This window comes from Phyllostomus discolor, chromosome 3, assembly GCF_004126475.2.
Source record: "Phyllostomus discolor isolate MPI-MPIP mPhyDis1 chromosome 3, mPhyDis1.pri.v3, whole genome shotgun sequence".
In the NCBI taxonomy this organism is placed as follows: Eukaryota; Metazoa; Chordata; class Mammalia; order Chiroptera; family Phyllostomidae; genus Phyllostomus; species Phyllostomus discolor.
Window position 1 is genome coordinate 113,136,799 of NC_040905.2, and position 18,791 is coordinate 113,155,589.

The following is an 18,791-nucleotide window of genomic DNA, read 5'->3' on the forward strand; positions in this document are numbered from 1 at the left end:
GTGGTACCTCAAGGAGGAGAGAGAGAGCAGGAGATTGAAAGCCTATCTGAAATAGACCTACAAGCTCAGAAAGCATAGAGAGTCCCAAACAAGATGAACCCCAAAGAAGCTCACAAAAAGACATCATAATTAAAATGCCAAAGGTTAAAGACAGAAAATTAAAAGCAGCAAGAGAAAAGTAATGAATTACCTACAAGGAGCTCCCATAAAACTGTCAGCTGACTTCTCAACAGAAACTTTGCAGGCCAGAAGGGACTGCCATGAAATATTCAAAGTAATGAAAAGCAAGGACTTACAACCAAAATTACTCTATCCAGCAACACTGTCATTTAGAATTGAAGGACATATAAACAGCTTCCCAGACAAGAAAACCCTTAAGGGACTTATCACCACTAAACCACTATTACAAGTAATGTTAAAGGGATTACTTTAAGAAGAACTTTAAAAGATAAAAATATGAATAATAAAATGATAGTAAGTACATACCTATCAATAACTACTTTAAATGTGGGTGAATTAAATGTTTTAATAAAAAACATAGGTGCCTGATTGGAGAAGTAAACAAGACTTATTCATATGCTGCCTTGAGACCCACTTCAGGTCAAAAGAGACACACAGACTAAAAGTAAAGGGATGGAAAAAGATGTTTCATGAGAAAGGAAATGAAAATATCTAGAATAGCAATAGTTATATCAGACAAAATAGACTTTAAAACAAAGGCTATAACAAGAGACACAGAACATTTCATATATAGTAGCCATCAACAGATGACTGAATAAAGATGTGGTACATAAATACAATGGAATATTACTTAGCCATAAAAGAGAATGAAATCTTACCGTTTGCAAGAATACAGATGGACCTAGAGGATTTTATGCTAAGTGTCAGAGAAGGACAAACATATGATTTCACTTATATGTGGAATCTAAAGAACAAAATAAATGAACAAAACAGAAACAGACTTGTAGATACAGAGAACAAACTGATGGTTGCCAGATGAAAAGGGGGTTTGGGGGCTGGGCAAAAAAGATGAAGGGATATAAACTGGAAATTTATAAAATAGTCACAAGGATGTGAAGTACAGCATAGAGAATATAGTCAATAATATTGTAATAAATATGTGTGGTGCCAAGTGGGTATTAGACTTATTGGGGGGATCACTTTGTAAATTATATAAATGTCTCACCACTATACTGTACACTTGAAACTAATATAATATTTAATGTCAACTGTAATTGAAAAAATTTAAATTTAAAATAATGTATACAATTAAGTGGTTTTTAGTACAATTCACAATGTATACAAAAATAACCACTAATTACAGCACATTTTCATCACCCCCCAAATCAACCCTGCACCCATTATTGGTAACTTGCCATTTGGTCAATCCATGTAGCAACATGTGTCAGTAATTTATTCCTTTTTATTGCTCAATAATAACCCATTATATAAATAATGCTACATCTTGTTTATCCATTTATCAGTCATCAGTTGATAGATATCTAGGTTGTTTCTACTTTTCAGCCATTATAAATAATGCTGCTATTCATGTACAAGTTATCATGTGAACACATGTTTTCATTTCTCTTGGGTTTATCCTAGGAACAAAATTTCAGGGTCATATGGTAAAATGTGAGTGACTGCCAAATGTGAGTGAGTGAGTTTCCCAAATGGCTAAGCAACTTTTCAATCATTAAAGCCAATTAGTTTTTTTCCTCTGTGCAATGACTTCACAGCCTTTGCCGTCATCTGTTGTCAATTGGTAGGTGTTCTTTGTATGTTGGGAATATCTGATTCTTTATCTGGCTTTTTACAGTGGTTTTCCAGTCTGTTTCTTGTTTTACTTTATTTTTTTCTGTTTTGATCAGAAAACTTTGTTTTTTCTAAACTTGTCTCCATATTTTTATCATAAAGTAAATCATTTTATCTCGTGTTGAACTTTCAAATTTTACAATAGGATTTACACTGTCAGCTGCTCTATTTTGCAAAATGAACTATGTATTTTGCTGCATGTAATGTGCACTTTTCCCCCAAATTTTTGAGGGAAAAATAAAGATGTGCAACTAATTTGTTACCGGTAAATAAAATTTTCTTGCACATGTTCTTGTGTTTTATAATTATTTGTTACATAAAATTTCTTGTACTGTATGTGCAAAAATAAATGCTAAAATTATTTTACAAAACAAAAACAAATATCTAAATATAAATAATAAATAAATAAATAAATAAATTTAAAAAATTAAAACAAAAGATTTTTTCTTCCTGAAAGTTTGGGCCAAAAACATGGGCACATATTATACGTGACAAGATGTGGTAAATTCTTTGTTGTTTTTATTGAATTTATTGAAGTGACATTAATTAATAAAATTATATGTTTCAGGTATACGATTCTACAATACATCATCTGTATAGTGCATTGTGTGTTTACCACCCCAAGTCAAGTCTCCTTCCATCACCATTTATCCCTCCTTTACCCTTTTCTACCACCCTCCTAAACACTTCTTTGATTCCGACAACTGGATGAAAATTTTTGAGTGATTTTCATTAATACTGTTTTTAAAGGTCAGACTGGTGTATATTTTAAGACATCTCAGTTTCCCATTTTGCTTCAACATTAAACTTAATGTTCTCTTAAGTGTTTTCATTTGTTATGAAATTCCATTGTTTGTATGTAGTATAAGGACAGCAGTTTTACTTTTTTCCCCCCAAAACAGTTTTTGCTAGCACCATCTATTTCACACTAGGTTGAAATGCTGCCCTTTCATATAGGCCCTCATATATTCAGATCAATTTGAGCACTTCCTATTCTTCTCTACTTTTCTATTTACTTACTCTTAGTTCAAACTGTAATGCTTTTTTAAAAAGACTTTATTTATTTTTAAAGAGAGGGGAAGGGAGGGAGAAAGAAGGGGAAAAATCCATGTGCGAGAGATACATCCATTGGTAGCCTCTCACATTCCACCAATTGCGGACCTGGCCAGCAACCTAGGAATGTGACCTGACTGGGAATCCAACCAGTGACCTTTCCGTTTCCAGACCCGCACCCAATCCACTGAGCCACACCAGCCAGGGCTCAAACTATACTGCTTTGATTAAAGCTGGGGAGGGGGGTGCTGTTGTTTTTTGGTTTTCTTTTTTCTTTTTCTTTTTTTTTTTTAGTAATTCTGATGTCTAGAAAGGTATTCTTTATCTAAAAAAAATTTTTTTTTTGGTACCACACAGTTTTGACACTAGTCTCTCTATAATTTATTTTAAGTCATGGTTAAGTGAGTCACCTACAGTTAGCGTTAAGAAAAGGCATTCATTTATACTTTGACTTTCATCATCCTGCTGGTAGCTGATGTTACATAAAGAAATAAGGCAATATTTCGGGCTATCCCAACGCTGATCAGTGTATGGGAACCGCCTATGGGTACTATGCAAAGAGAAAAGACGCTGTTAGGCGTCCGTAAGAGGCTGAAATTGAGGATGGAAACAGCAACGGCTCGAGAACGACTGTGATTTCTTAGAAAGTAAGATGGCCACAACAGCGTTGAAGATGGCAGGCGGGAGAAAGGCGGGCCGCCTGGCTCTGACTTACTGGCCGCACCCAACTGAAGTGACAACTGTTAACAAGAGCCAGGGCCCGCGGCCCTCAAACACTACCCACTCCCAGTCTCCGTAACTCTTTGATCCGCCCCGGATGCTGGAACAGCACCTGCGGCAGCCTCGCGCAGACCTTCCGGTCCCAGATATAACCTGCTTCCGGTCGAGCTCCCGCTCCACCCAGCCCCAACCGCGGTGCCTAGCGGCCTCCCATTGGCTGGTTGGAGCTGAACTACATTTCCCAGCAGGACCTGGAGTCAGCCCGTACCTGGATTGGTGCCAGCCGGTCGTGGCTGACTGGAGCCAGCCCTCTGCTTTCTGTCTTCCGGGAGAGCCACAGAGAGAGCGGTTGCCTCCAGTCTGGCCTCTCTTTGGTCCTGACAGTTCCGCCGGTCGATCTCAAGCCTTGCTTCAACTACACACTGCCCGCTCCTAGCAGGGAGACCCTGTTATCGCACCGGAAACGAGTCACCGGGTGTGACATCACAGGCGCCGAGGTGCCGGGCCTCCCAGAAGACACCGCGTCCCTGCCGTCTTCCCTAACTGACGGCTTGGCCTACCAATAGTGTCCGGCGGCCTGTGAGGACACTCCCAAGGGCGAGGGGAGGGTTCGGCCTCTCGCGCCTAGTGTCCCGGTCTCTCCGAGAGCTTGGATCTCTGGGTGGTTCTTCGCGAGCCCCCTGAGTGGCAGAGCCTGAGAAAGGTAAGGTGCTCCGTAAAGGCAGGAACCAGGCATGAGGCGGTCTCTGGGGAGAGGAGCGTGGTCCTGTTCGAGGAGCCTGGTGGGATAGGGAGCTGGGAGCGAGCCCCAGGCAACGCCCAGTCTGAGCTTTTCGCTGAAGGTGGCCCTTGACCGGTGGGAGAGGTTCTGAGTGCCAGGACCTGTAGGCCCTACTGGGCTGTCTCCTGCCGCTTTCACCACAGTTTTCTCAGCGTAAAAGAGTGGGCGGGCCGTGTGTGGACACTTAATACGATCTTGAGTTTGCTCCTTGAGCCATTAACTGTCCCCCGAGGGGACAGATTCAGTGGCCAAGCTGACTAATGCCCTTGGTATTGGCTCCCAAATTTTCTGTCTTTTAGCCCATTGCCCTACCAGCATGAGTTAAACAGGTCTTCCCAGAGGAGTTTACACTTTATATTTCTTAGAATGGCCCTTGATCTTTTGCCGGTTGCCTTTGCTCCCTTCCGTTTGGTCCTTGCGATTTGGACAACTTTTGGCTCTCATTCTCAGGATCTTCTTTCAGACCTTGCTAAGATTATTCATTTCAGTTATGAGTTCCCTACCCCAGCTTATGTTTGCTTTCTGACTTGGAGCTCATGTAGTCTAACTATCCAAGCTACATTTTGAAGCGTAGGCATGCATGTCCTGCTTGATTTTGTGGGTAACGCATTATTCTCTGCAGCTTTCTGACAGATTTCCTTCAGCAAGAGGTGGCTTTTGAAACTGCAGAAACGAGTGTGGTGTGTGATTTAAAGGCACGATGGCTGCGAAAGTGTTTCCTATGCCCCCAAAGCCAAAGCAGTCTTTTATACTGAGAGTTCCTCCAAACTCCAAGCTAGGCCAAGACCTACTTCGAGATGCTAGTAGTGGGCCCAAGACCATCCACCAGCTGGTTCTGGAGCACTTCCTCACCTTTTTGCCCAAGCCAGGACTAGCCCAGCCCAGTCAGAAAGTCAAAGAGACCTTGGTTATTATGAAGGATGTGAGCTCAGACTTTCAGAACCGAGGTAAGAACACTTTTCTGTTTCATTAGAGGAAGCTGGTACTCGGGCTGAGATAGGCTTCTGTGCTAGTAACAAATTCCAGTTAGGATGATGTTGAGAGAAGGAGTTGATTCTAGTAAGTAAACATGTTGGGGAGAGGGAGCACTTTTTTTTTTCTCAAGCTGGAGCTTGAGCAGTTTGCTGGGTGTGAGTAAGGCCTTAGAATAAAGAGTGTGTGTCTTTTCTTTAGTGTCAATTTTCCAGACATTCTTGGGGTAGGGGATATCATTTTAGGATAAGTATATGTGGGTGAATTATTGAATTGATCTCAGCTTATGTGGCATTTTGGCAATGTTGTGCTTGCTGTGGGGATCGTCACACTTTTACCTCCCCCCATCTCCCCTGTAATAATTATGAGAATTTTCAAAGGTACTTAGGGAAACATTCTTTTTGTAGCGAGGAGACCTTATATAGATTCAAGACATTGTAGTTTATGGCTTGATCTCTAACTGGGCTCATAGGAGCAGAAAAAGCCACAAGGTGACTGCTGAAGGAGTGAGGGCAACCTGGCTTCAGGATATGGGTAGAGTCTCCGTATTAGAGTCACTGACTTTTCCAGTAACTACAGCTTCCTCTTTCCCCAGTGCAACCTCTTCCTTTAGTGAAGCTTCTGACCAGAGAAGGAGTCCGGCAGAAACAGGAGACAGTGTCTCTGTGTTTGAAAGCTGAGCCTAAGGTGAGGTTTGGCTTTCCCATTCACTGTTTGAGTGCATCACTTTCTGTGTGCTTGTTGTCCCTCCCTATTTAGCCAATCTTTGTATAAGATCATACTCTTGGGAATCGGGAAGGAGAGTGGGGCTTGTGCTTCACTGCCTTATTAGATGTTTTTCTTCTGCTTTTCCTCTGAGCCTGGCTTCTCTATCAGCCTGGCTTTCCTGTCTGGCTGCATCTGTGTGGGACTTACAGATTCCTTTTACCATTCCTTCCTTCATCTTTGGGTCTCAGTCTTATCAGCAGGGCTGTCAAAGAAATTTTGTTACTAAGAGGAAGAGGGGCCTGTTAATCTTTCAGGAGCTGGTGGTCTTTGAGGATTTGAATATATTTTACTCCCAAGAAGAATGTGTGAGCCTGGATCCTACTCAACAGCCCACCTCAGAGAAGGAAGAAGACAGTGTTGGGGAGATGATGTTAATGGGTAAGGAATTAAGTCTCTTGTGTATTCAGATTGAAAATTATGGGAAAAGCATGTTTTACTACTTCATCTCAGACTTTTTTGAGACAACCATTCACAGCTAAGCACATGTTTACACGTTTAATTTTTGTTTTACCCTATATAGCAGAGCCTGCTCCACCTGTGGGTGACCATTTTCCCTGTATCTTGGGGGCAGCAAGGGTGGAGGGAATTTCTCTTGGTATGCAAGAACTACGGCCTAATATCAAGCATTCAAACATATAGAAAATATAGGCATTCTGAATCCATTTTCTGGATCCAGCACTATTCTCCCAATAGGTATGTTTTAAATTAGTGTTTCTGTTGGACACATGACAAACTGTTTAAGTCTTTCTTTTCCCTTGATGTTCAATAGCTATGAAGCCTGCTAGTATAAATGAAAATATATCCAACTATTGATGGACATAACATCTAGCACTTATTAAGCACTTGTATACCATTGTGTGCCAAACATTAAGTCTAAGTACTTTGCATGCATTTATAATCTCATAATTCTCACAATTGTACTTTGGGGTATAGGAGTTGTTACTATTTTATGGATGATGAAACTATAGCAGAGAAAAGTTAAGGTATTTGCTAAAGGTCACACAGCAGTAGGTAGTGGAGCAGGGATTAGGACTCTGGGAATTTAACATCACATCTTATAGTCTTGGCTTAGAGTTGTCCTGCCTCCTTGCTGAATTTGTCATAATTTTTTCAGTGAATTTTCTATATGGTTGGTGAAGGGAGGAGCCTTCATTTGTACCTATTTCCCAGTATGATTAACAAGTATCCTCAGTGCTACATATGAACTCATCTGGCAGCAGCTTAATCTCAGAGATGCTTCAGCTTTTCTCCAGAAGTACACTGTTACTATAGAGTTGGGAGCCTTCAGAAATTGTTTTGATGAATGATTTTTAAAAGCACTAATACTTTTTACCTTGATTTCAAGGCTGTTTGCTTCTGTGGCAGGCTTTGAAGAGAAAGTGGGCTTTGTGAATTGCCTGGCGTAACAAAAATCTATGTTGAACTATGTAGTTTTCTCACACAGTATGATGGTCAGGATAGTGCTACTTAATGGGCCAGGTTAATTTCCCACAGTTGTCCTTTATATTTTCTTTATTTTAAAGAAAAGGATAAAGAGATAAAATTTATTGCACAAGTTTTGCCTGAGTATTGGGCAAAGCTAGATTTATTTTGGGTGACTGGTTAGTGGATATGTTGCCAGTACCACAAACACTTTGACCATGAATCTTGAGACCTGCAGACCCCAAGCTCACCCTCCCTTTCCTCACTCATACCCTGAAACTGATGAGTTAGAGTCAAACAAGAAATAGCAAAGATATGCACATGATTTTTAAAAGCACTAAGAGTCATTCACCAATACTTAGTAAACACTACCTCTTTTTCTTATGCAAGGTTGGGTTCTGGAGTTGATTAAAAAGATACATATTGCTCTATTCCTTCCCTCTAGGTGTTTATGGTTTGTTTTGTAAGATAAGTCATTCACATAAAAAGATTAGCAGTGTGAAACTGTTATGAAAATATATGATAAGGTTGAGGCAGGATTTGGACCAAGAATACAGGGTTTGGAAGAAGTTGGATTTTATTTCCATAGCAGGAAGTAAAATGAGATTATCCTCTGGGCACTTGGACATTGAGGATTGGAAGTCAGGTATAAGGACATAGAGATTTGGGAGTCATCAGTATACAGCTGATTTTGAAATAGTAATGCTTGGTCAGTTTGCAAAGGGAAAAATGTAAGAGAATGAACCTCGTGGGGACAGAAATCAAGCAAGAGCTCTTGTTAGAGGACAGAATATATGTCTCTGTTCAAGAGATGTGGAAATGTAGAACACTTAAATTTTCAATGAGATGGTTCTTATGGTTTTATCTACCTCTACTGTGGTGACAGAATATATCTTTACAAGATTGATGCACATCAATTATATGCCTTGCAACAAAGAAAGACTCAGTGGATTCCAAAGAATAGAAATAACAGAATAGAATCTATCTAGTACAGCTAAAAGTTAATAATAAAATCGGGGGGGGGGGGGTCCTAACTGGAAATTTAAAAACAAGTAAGTAAGTTTGAGTCAAAGGGGAAATACAAATTAAAATTACACAATTTTTCTAAAAACACTATGTATCACAATCTATGTTATAACCTAAAGTGATACTCAAAGACAGTTTATGGCTGTAAAACATGTATGTTAACATAGAAAAATGAAATTAAGCTTCTAACTCAAAGTTAGGAAAACAAGATAAAGCCAAAGAAAGTATTAAATATTAAATTAGAAAAATTAATAAGTTAAAAGAGGAACTAATAGATTTAAAAACAAACCAATTTCTACTGATCAAATTGAAATATTCAAAAACTAGTTCCCCATTCAAGAAAAAGGACCAACCTCAGCTTCACAGAAAATTCTTGTAAATCCTTAAAAACTAGACAATTCAAATGCTATGAAAAATTTCAGAGTACAGAAATAAAGAGCTTCCAAATTGTTTAATGAAATTAGTGTTGCAAAGATACACAACCTGATAAAAATGTGACCAAAGATTTATTCCAGAAATGCAAAATTGATCTACTATTAGAAATCTGTTAATAAAATCTATTGTATAATAAAAATCAATATCTAAGATCACTTTCATAGTTGCTGAAAAGGTATTTGACAAAATACAAACCCCTTCTTCATAAGAACACTGAACAAAACAGTAATTAGAGAATACTTCCTTAATGGGGTACTTATATTTTCAGTCAGCATCATCTTTTTTTTTTCTTTTGTCAATTCCAGAGGGAGGGGAAAGAGGGAGGGGAAAGAGGGAGAAAAACATCACTGTGAGAGAGAAACATCAATTGGTTGCCTCTTGCATGTGCCCTGACTGGGACTTGAACACACAACCTTTCAGTTTGCAGGACGACACCCAACCAGCTGAGGCAAACCAGCCATGGCTGTCACCAGCATCATCACGGGAAATACTGTGAGGCATTCCCACTAAAATTAGGAGTACAATAATAAAGCCCACTATCATAACTTCAGTATTTAATATTGTATTTTGGGTATTAGCCAGTACAGTTAAATGAAAAAGAAATTAGATGTATAAGAATTTAAGAGAAAGGAAAAACTACATCTACTTACATATGATGTAATTGTATAGCTGGAAAAACATAAAGAATATCTGAAAACTTACTACAATAATAAGCATTTAGTATGGCAGTGGGATATAAAATACTACAGTATATGAGTACTCTGGTTTCTCTTCAGATCATATAAATCTTTCACCTTTTACAGTATATGGAAATAATTAGCTTTCATATATGCAAACAACCATTTAGAATATATAGGAACAAAAAGGATTAAACACCTAGAAATAAACTTAAAAAATGTGCAGAAATTATGAGGAATACCTTAAAATACTTCTGAAGAACACAGAAGTAGACTTGAATGAATGAAAAGAAACACCATGTTCTTGGCTAGGGAGATTTAAAATAACAAGGTCAGGCCCTGGTTGGTGTAGCTCAGTAGACTGAGCATGGACTGGGAACCAAAGGGTTTCCAGTTTGATTCCCAGTCAGGGCACATGCCTGGATTGCAGGCCAGGTCCCCAGTAGGGGACATGTGAGAGGCAACCACACATTGATGTTTCTCCCCCTCCATTTCCCTCTCTCTTAAATAAATAAAATCTTAAAAAAAAAAAAAAAAAAAAGTCGGTTCTCGCCCTGGCTGGCACAGCTCAGTGGATTGAGCACAGGCTGTGAACCAGTGTCACAGGTTCGATTCCCAGTCAGGGTACATGCCTGGGTTGCAGGCCACGACCCCCAGCAACCGCACATTGTTGTTTCTCTCTCTATATATATATCTCCCTCCCTTCCCTCTCTAAAAATAAATAAATAAAATGTTAAGAAAAAAATCCTAACCTGAGGACATGTTTAAAAAAAAAAAGGTCAGTTCTCCCCAAGTTGATTCATGAATTCAATGTAATCTCTTCAACAATACCAATAGGATTTTCCCTCCCTGGAATCAGACAATCTGATATTAAATTTAAATGGAAAAAAATAAATACAAGTAACCAGGAAAGTTGAAAAGAAGAACAGTGAGATGGGAATGGTTCTAGCCCTGTCAGGTGTTAAAGCAGCCTCTAAACTTAAACCCTGTGTAATAAAAATAGTATAGTATTGACATTTGACTAGAGAGATGAGTGGAGTGGAATAAAGGGTTCAGAAATATCCTCAAATACACTGGGGATATAGTTTGTGATAAAGGCAGAATCTTCAGACAGCAAGGTAAAGAGAGACTTTTTGATAAAAGGTCATGGCACAACTTAGTGGTTTGGTGAATCATACATTACTTTGCATACCAAGAAAAAGTCCAAATAGATAGCAGATATTAAGTGTTTAAAAGAAAATCTTAAAAGCGTAATTAGAGAACATGGATGAATTCCTTAAATATTAATAAATTAAATACATAAATAAATATGTTAAAAAATAAATTGGGAGATATTTATAACTTACAATAGACAAAAGCCTACTCTTCCTAATTCATAAAGAACTTTTAGAAGTAAAGAATAGAAAGCCCAAAAGATTTACTTAGAAATACAAATTACTCTTAACAACATGAAAATATGTCTAGCTCTAATCATAATTAGAAATTCAAATTAAACCTCTACTGAATTACCATTTTTTTAAAGATTTTATTTATTTATTTTTAGGGAGGGAGAAGGAGAGGGAGAGAAACAGTAATGTGTGGTTGCCTCTCCCATGTCCCCTACTGGGGACCTGGCCTGCATCCCAGGCATATGCGTCCTCACTGGGAATCAAACTAGGGACCCTTTGGTTTGCAGGCCAGCACTCAGTCCACTAAGCCATACCAGCCAGGGCTGAGTTACCATTTTTTAAAACCATATATACATAAATCAGTACCGTAACAACAACTTGGTAGTAAAGTTACTGGGAGATGCCTATATTGCTAATAGGCATGCAGAATAGTACAGTCCCCATGTATGGGAATCTGTAATTACTCATATTACAGATTCATTAACCCTTTGATCCAGAAATCCTACTTCTGGGAATCTGACCTACAGGCAATAGGAATAGCACAAACTCAAAATAATGTAACAAACAGTTACTCATTGTGGTACTGCTTATGAAAACACAGAATTGAAAACAATTCAGGTGTCTCTGTAGGTTTGAATATGGTATGTCCACACATCATGCCAGGATAATCTCTATGCACTGGCATATAGTGATTGAAATAAAACAAGCAGAAATATATATAGTATATTACCTTTCATATAAGAAAGGTCGAGCAAAAGAAAATGTATTGCCTAAAGAAACAATGGAATACTAAAAAGAAACTAATAAAAATTGGTGCCTGTCTTGGGGATGAATAGAATGGATAGGCACAGTGATTGGATTAGTACTTCTCATTGCATACTTTTTCATATGTTTTGATTTTTGAGCATTGTAAATGTATTAGCTATTAAAATTTTTATTTTTAAAAGTTAATACATTAAAGAAAAATCATATAAATTTCAGTAAATTTCCCTTAAAACAGATATTTAGCCCTTTAATATAACTGAACACTTATGATCATTCATAAAACACTTATGGTAATACCTTAAAACTGAGAGCAAAATAAAGAAACTTGCTATCACTATTAATACCATTATCTAGGTTTTCTAAAACAAGAAGATAAGAAAAAGGAATTAAGAAGAAAAAAATATTGTAGCCCTGACCAGTGTGGCTCAGTTAGTTGGGTGTCACACTGCAAAATGAAAGGTCACCAGTTTGGTCCCTGATTGGGGTGTGTACGAGAAGCAACCAATGGACGTTTCTCTCTCCCATACATGTTTCTCTCCCTTTCTTTTTCCCTTCCTTCTCCTTTCTCTAAAAGTAAGTAAAACCTTTTTAAAAAGAAGAAAAAAATATTGGAAAAGGAGGGAACCCTTTTTATACTTAGCACAAACCTTGATTTGCACTTAGAAAATCTGAAAGGATCAGCTAAAAATTACATTTGATAGTTTCAAAGTAAGTAGATAGTAGATGAACATATGGCTATCGATAACATTCTTAAATAAAACAATGAAAGCTGTCTGTTAAGAGTGTGTATAAAATAGGAGTAAACTAGAGATGTTTATTGGTAAATGTAAGATTGTTAAATATTGGAGAGACATGGGTCTAAATGGGAAAACCAAAATCATGTAAAGATAACTGCCCTCCAAATTTGTCTATACTGTATTTAGAGTCAGAGTCAAAGTTTTTAAAAAGGTAGAAGAGGATGTTCTTGCTCCTTTTACCAATATTAGACATGTTACAAACAAAAGTGTGATATTAAATTCCAAATGGGGGTGTTTGTGGTGGATCTGTGGAGTCACAGATCCTGCCGGAAGTGCCAAGGCAATGGGGACTGGTAACAAGTATGACTACCAATTCAAAATAATGCTTATCTGGGACTCAGGTGTGGAAAAGAGCAACCTACTGTCCCTCTTAACCCACAAGAAGCTCAGCCTGGAGAGCATGAACACCATTGGCATAGAGTTCGCCACCCACAGCATTTAGGTGGATGACAAGATGGTCAAAGGGCAGATCTGGAACACTGCCAGCCAGGAGCACAACTGTGCCATCACCTCTGCTTACTACCATGGCCCATTGGGTGCACTGCTGGTATGTGACATCACCAAGCACATGACAGGAGAGTGTGAAGCATTGGCTAAAGGAGCTGTGGGACCATGCTGACAGCAACAATGCTGTCTTGTTGGTGGGCAACAAGAGCAACTTGCACCACCTGTGGCCTGTGCCTAATGACAAGGCCTGTGCCTACTGACGAGGCTTGTGCCTTCACAGAGAATAACTTGCTCTTTATGGAGACCTCAGTCTTGGACCCCATTAACATAGAGAAGGCTTTCAGGAACATCCTCACAGAGATCTACCACACCATGTCATAGAAGCAGACTGCAGACTGTAGTGCCCACTACCAACAGACAGAAACCAAACAATCTGCAGTACTGCCAGAACTTACAACTATCCGTACATTGTCCAGGTGCACGTGCACATCTTCATTGTTTTCTTACCCCTCACCATGATATCCTCCATGACCCAACCTTCTCTGTCCCTCTGGTTCCCACCCTTCTGTTGAATTCTGCACAGTCAGCTATGGCTTAGGAAGAACAGAAGTAAAGCAGTATCTCCTATACTCCCCTTCCCAGGAAAGTTCAAAGCCCTGCTGCTACACTACCCTTGGGTTCCAGTGGGCCTCTGGCCAGGGGACAGGGAGGGTGGCAGGATGGGTAGGGACAGCCAGAGGCAAGAGGATGGGAACATCTAGCAAGCCTCTTCAGTTTTCCACAGCAGACTACAAGGAGCAATTACCTCCCTCCCTCTCTGGCAAGTTGTCTTAGCTGGCCCTGGTGCCTACCTAGAACTCCCACCTGGGCTCAAGCCTGAAAAGCAGGTAACATGGGGCAGGGCAGACAAAGGCTCCTAGCACCCTACTCCTCATGCACAGTCAGCATTGTCACACTTGGCTTCTCCTTAGCATGCATGAGTCCGGCTCCTGCCTGTAGATTTATTCTGGAGAAAACCCCTTCCTTTCTGCATTCAGTATACTCCACACCTCTCCCTATGCTTTTTTCTCTGGTCAAGAACGTTTGCAAGTGAAACAGTATCTCAGTGTTTTCTGTTATGTGCTCTTGTAGTGTTTGTTTTTTTGTCATTGTAGAGAAACAAATTCTTCATACATTGATCAAAAAAAACCCTCCAAATGTGTGAATTAACTATAAAAAGAAGTCATTTAAAATGGCCAGAAAACACAATAGAAATTGATCAGATATCAAAAAAGTGGTATTTTTTCTCATTGTAAATTGTGGAGTTTAATTATAGAAGACTTTGATTAAAAATATTTTATCAGTAATGATTGACAAAGATTTAGAATCTGTAATATATAAATTTTTTTAATTTATAAAGTTTCAGTCCAATAGTTTGCAATAAAGTACAAATAGAGCTACAATGAAAAACCATTTTATATCTATTAAATATTTTTAAATGATATTTAATGCTGGCAAGATTTGCTAATCATTACCCCCATGTAGATGGTTTTATTGAAATTGGTATAGCTTCTTTGGAAAGCATTACGGCAGTTCATATAAAAAGTTATGATGAAAACTGGCATAAGCTTTGACCCAGCATTTTCATTATCCTAAGGGAATAATTTTAAAAATAAATAGAAAAAGTCTATTAGTGTGAAACTACTAAATTCAGCAGAGATTCACATTCCAGCTTCAGGATGAGCCACATACCTAAGTGGCTGATACAACCCTTTATTTTTAGTAAGTTGCCCCAAGTTTAGGTGTCCTGCCTGTTTATAGCATGCTTTTTTTCCCACATTGTTACCTAGTGTTTATCATCTTATTTTATACATTTTGGGATGATGTATAATATAAATACAGAAAAATGTACAAATTATAAGTGTAAAACTCATATTTTCACAAAATATACACATTTGTGAAACTGCCACCCAAAATTAACTATTCCTAGCACCACAGAAATTCCTCTTGTGGCCCCTGCCCAGTTACTACTTCCCTTCCTACCCTCAAAAGACCACTACTGACTTCTACCATAGTTTTGTTGTATTTGTCGTAGTGATCACTTCAATGCCCAAATAATAATGTGTGTAAATATGTTACATCTTTACTATTTTAGGGCTTTTTAATTGTTTGTAGTTTTTCACTATATATAGGATAATATTGTGTAATACTATAATATTGCAATATTTAATGTAGTGAGAGCCTAAAAGTAACTCATCATTCACTAACTAGTCTAAAGATTATGAGTATTACCCTTTTGTATTTATGTCCTTCATCCCCTGGTACTTAGCTCAGTGCACCACACAGAATATAAGCTCAGTGTGCACTTAATGAATAAACAAACATATGAAGTCTTTCAATATGGCCTCAGTCATTTCATTTATTTTTTCATGTGCTTGCATTGTGGGGTATGGAAAGATGTATTAGTCATGTATCCCCCGGTGAGTAAGAGTAGAAAAGGAATGTTGGTGGTGATAATCTGCCAGTTTTTAGATTTATGATTTCCAAGGTTATTTCATGAGAAATCAGACTCATTTTTTCCCCTCCTGGTGTCATATCTCTCAAAAGTTATTAAATTCTTTTTTTTCCAATAGTTGATGATGACAATAATCCTGAAAATGAAGATCATAGAGAAAAGTCTTCAGATTGTGATGAAATTGATTATTCCATGGTCTCTGAGCAACCTCCAGATTGCCATAAAGAAAAAAGACTAAATACATACATTCCAAATGAAAGGAAAATGAGAAATCTTTTAGTTACCATTGAAAACAATACTCCACTAGAGGAACTCTCAAAATTTGTGGATATCAATATTATTGAACTTACCCGAAATCGGAGAACAAGAAGATGGTACACTTGTCCACTGTGTGGGAAGCAGTTTAATGAGAGTTCTTACCTCATTTCCCACCAGAGGACTCACACTGGAGAAAAACCTTATGACTGTAGTCACTGTGGGAAAAGCTTCAATCATAAAACCAACCTTAATAAACATGAGCGTATCCATACAGGAGAGAAACCTTATTCATGTTCAAAGTGTGGGAAAAATTTTCGTCAAAATTCTCATCGTAGTCGCCATGAAGGAATCCATATAAGGAAGAATCTATTTAAGTGTCCAGAATGTGGGAAAACCTTCCCAGAGAACAAAGAATTTGTGCTTCATCTGCAGAGTCATGTGGCTGAGAGGCCATACGATTGCAAAAAATGTGGGAGAAGATTTGGCCGGCTGTCAAACTGCACTCGCCATGAAAAAACCCACTCAGCATGTAAGACCCGAAAGCAGAAGTGGGATCAGGAAAGGTCATATGGTCCTGTCTCAACTTGAAATAGTTCATAAGGAATTCTGAGTTTTCAGACTGTCTGAAAAGAAACATATGTGAAAACTTCATAATAGCCCAAACTGGATAAATATGCATCTTGCCTGAAGCCTCAGATTTTTAGGAAATTCGCAGGGAAGAAAATATCCTCAAAGTCTATTACCTCAGTTAGCATCCAGGCTTCTTGGACTAAGGAGCTTGCCTTTGTGAATTTATATAACAATGTACAAACAGGTCACAGATCCTTTTCCCAAGAAAGTCTTCAACTATGAGTCTGCAAAGTGAACAGAGAGTAACTTGTGTACTGAAAGTATATCCATTTTCCTACCACATAGGGATTCACACTTAAGAAAAGATAAATAATACAAAGTCTTTTTCTGGACTGGTATGCTCCTGAAAGACCCAAACTACTGATTTGTTAAACCAACAGCTTCTATTAATGTGTTAACCCCCTGAGAACACCCTGTTAAAACTTGAGATTTGAAAGGGATTGTTTGCTTTGGAATATAGGAAAATATAGTAATTGAGCATCAAAGGCTTACTCTGTTATTTGTAATCTAAACTATCAATTTCAATAACATTTGCAACTTGTGAAAAGTGACTTAACAAAAATCCTTTGCACAACATAATTTTAAAATGTCTACATTCTTACTATTTCTTGTTCAGCTAGTAATTGCTTAAACAGTTCTCTGATGCCTTTCTCTTGCCACGAAAGAAGTTTAGATTGCTCAGGTCCAGCCACCCATCCCCGCTACTGAAAAAGCTCTCAGAATTGTGTCCCTCTGCTGAGCCAAGAAGATTTACTAGGAAGAAAACCCCAAGAGCCAGAAAAGGAGGAGGAGCACATTGGCTTGGAACCATGGTTGCTCAGTATCTTGAACATAAGCTTAATTCTTCTCTAAGCAGTTGTTAGACCTTTGGCAATGGGTGATCACTACCTCACAAGCAAAGTGTTTTATTTTTAGAAATTGTTTCCAGTGACTAGCTCACGCTGCCCCTCAAGAAACAGGATCCCAATGTCTTCATTGTAGTAGATATTTGTTCTTTGGCCTCCTGATACCTAGACTTTCCTGACCTGTCTTCCCAGAGGCAAGGTCAGTGGTATCTTCCTGGGACCAATCCTATGGTATGTGAGTTTAAGGATTGTTGATCAGTTTTATACTTCCTAGGTTTCCCAAGTTTTTACATTGGTATTTTGATTGGAATAAGTTGGCCCTCTAAACTATTTGAAAAAAAACTTGTTACCTTTACAAATTTTGTCTCCCATTCAGAACCATGCCTTTTCATTTATTAATTCCTGAGTAAATTTTTCTCATTTTTTATTGTAAATAGTTTTTTATTATATTTTTATAGTTATTGCTCTTATATAGGAAAGTTATTTTAATTATGTATTTGTGAAACTAGCCACCTCACTGAATGTTTTTAATTTTCAATAATTTCAGTTTATTGTAATTTGTGGTTGAAAATTATACTGTCTAAAAAATTATACCTTTAAATAATAGTTTTGTTTCTTTTTGCCTATTTTTTATTTTAAAGACAGGTTACTCTAAGCTTTGTTTTGGTACAAAACATTTTCTGATACAGTACAGTCCTGACTTCTAATTTAAAAACAATAACAAAAACCAATACTTAAAGATACAGAAAAATTGTCCTTTATCAACTTTGTATTTCAAGCCTACAGTGCCCTTTAAAACCAGGGACAAAACTGGCTGCCAACATTATTCCTCCAGAAGTCTTGTCAGGGTCCACCAGTTGTTGCACAGAAGACTAGCCCACACACCTAGAGTACTTAAAGGCTGTGTGCTGTGGGGCAGTGACTGGATAAGGTGCGGTCCCTGGTGTGAGATGGTCCTGGCCCCTGCCCAAGGGTCAGGCCACTTGGTCCTCAAGGCCCGTGGGTGGGTGATGTTCCCATGACCTAAAGAACCTCTGCATCTGGGAGGTTCTCTCTGTGCTGGGCCTCAGTATGCACAAGGGCCAGTGCAGTCAAGGTCATGGATGCCTACTGTTCTGGAGGGCAGTGCCTGGGCCAGGCTGGCTTTTCCCATGCCTTCACCCTTTCCCAGGAGCACAGGGCCAGGATGCTGCCAAATGCAGAAAGCGCCAGAAAGCACTTAGATGTGTCCCCTGATGTAAGTTCCTGAACCAGAGCCACAGGTGGGTGAGAGAAGAAAAGCAAAGTCCGAGTGATGCCTGAGTCCCCCCTCTGCAACAGGACCCTTGCCTGACAGGAATTTGGGAGCAAGAGGCTGATGGAATCACTGGCTTTCTTGCCACTGCAGAGCCATAACAACTTATTTTCCCCATCATTGTTTTGAGATTGTTAGCTATGAAAGAAAGCAAAGGTTTTTGTCACATTCTGTTATTCTTGGTGGCACTGAGCTCAGTGTCTCAGC

The 18,791-nt window shown here is 38.7% G+C and overlaps 1 protein-coding gene and 1 pseudogene across 2 annotated transcripts; both read left to right on the forward strand.

The window, feature by feature from the left end:
- Nucleotides 1-4,181: 4,181 nt before the first annotated feature.
- Nucleotides 4,182-17,617, forward strand: ZNF200 (zinc finger protein 200). 2 transcript variants are annotated; one of them, XR_004901797.1, is made up of 6 exons: nt 4,182-4,288; nt 4,989-5,313; nt 5,934-6,025; nt 6,361-6,484; nt 15,676-16,647; nt 16,722-17,617. XR_004901797.1 is itself a non-coding variant. In XM_028510664.2 (5 exons), exons 2-5 carry the CDS (start codon nt 5,067-5,069, stop codon nt 16,401-16,403), a joined length of 1,191 nt encoding a protein of 396 aa, XP_028366465.1. In that variant the 5' UTR covers nt 4,182-4,288; nt 4,989-5,066; the 3' UTR covers nt 16,404-17,617. The 2 variants fall into 2 exon arrangements, 1 of the variants encoding a protein (XP_028366465.1); XM_028510664.2 differs by having other exon boundaries at nt 15,676-17,617.
- Nucleotides 12,387-13,681, forward strand: LOC118499271 (annotated as a pseudogene).
- Nucleotides 17,618-18,791: the final 1,174 nt, after the last annotated feature.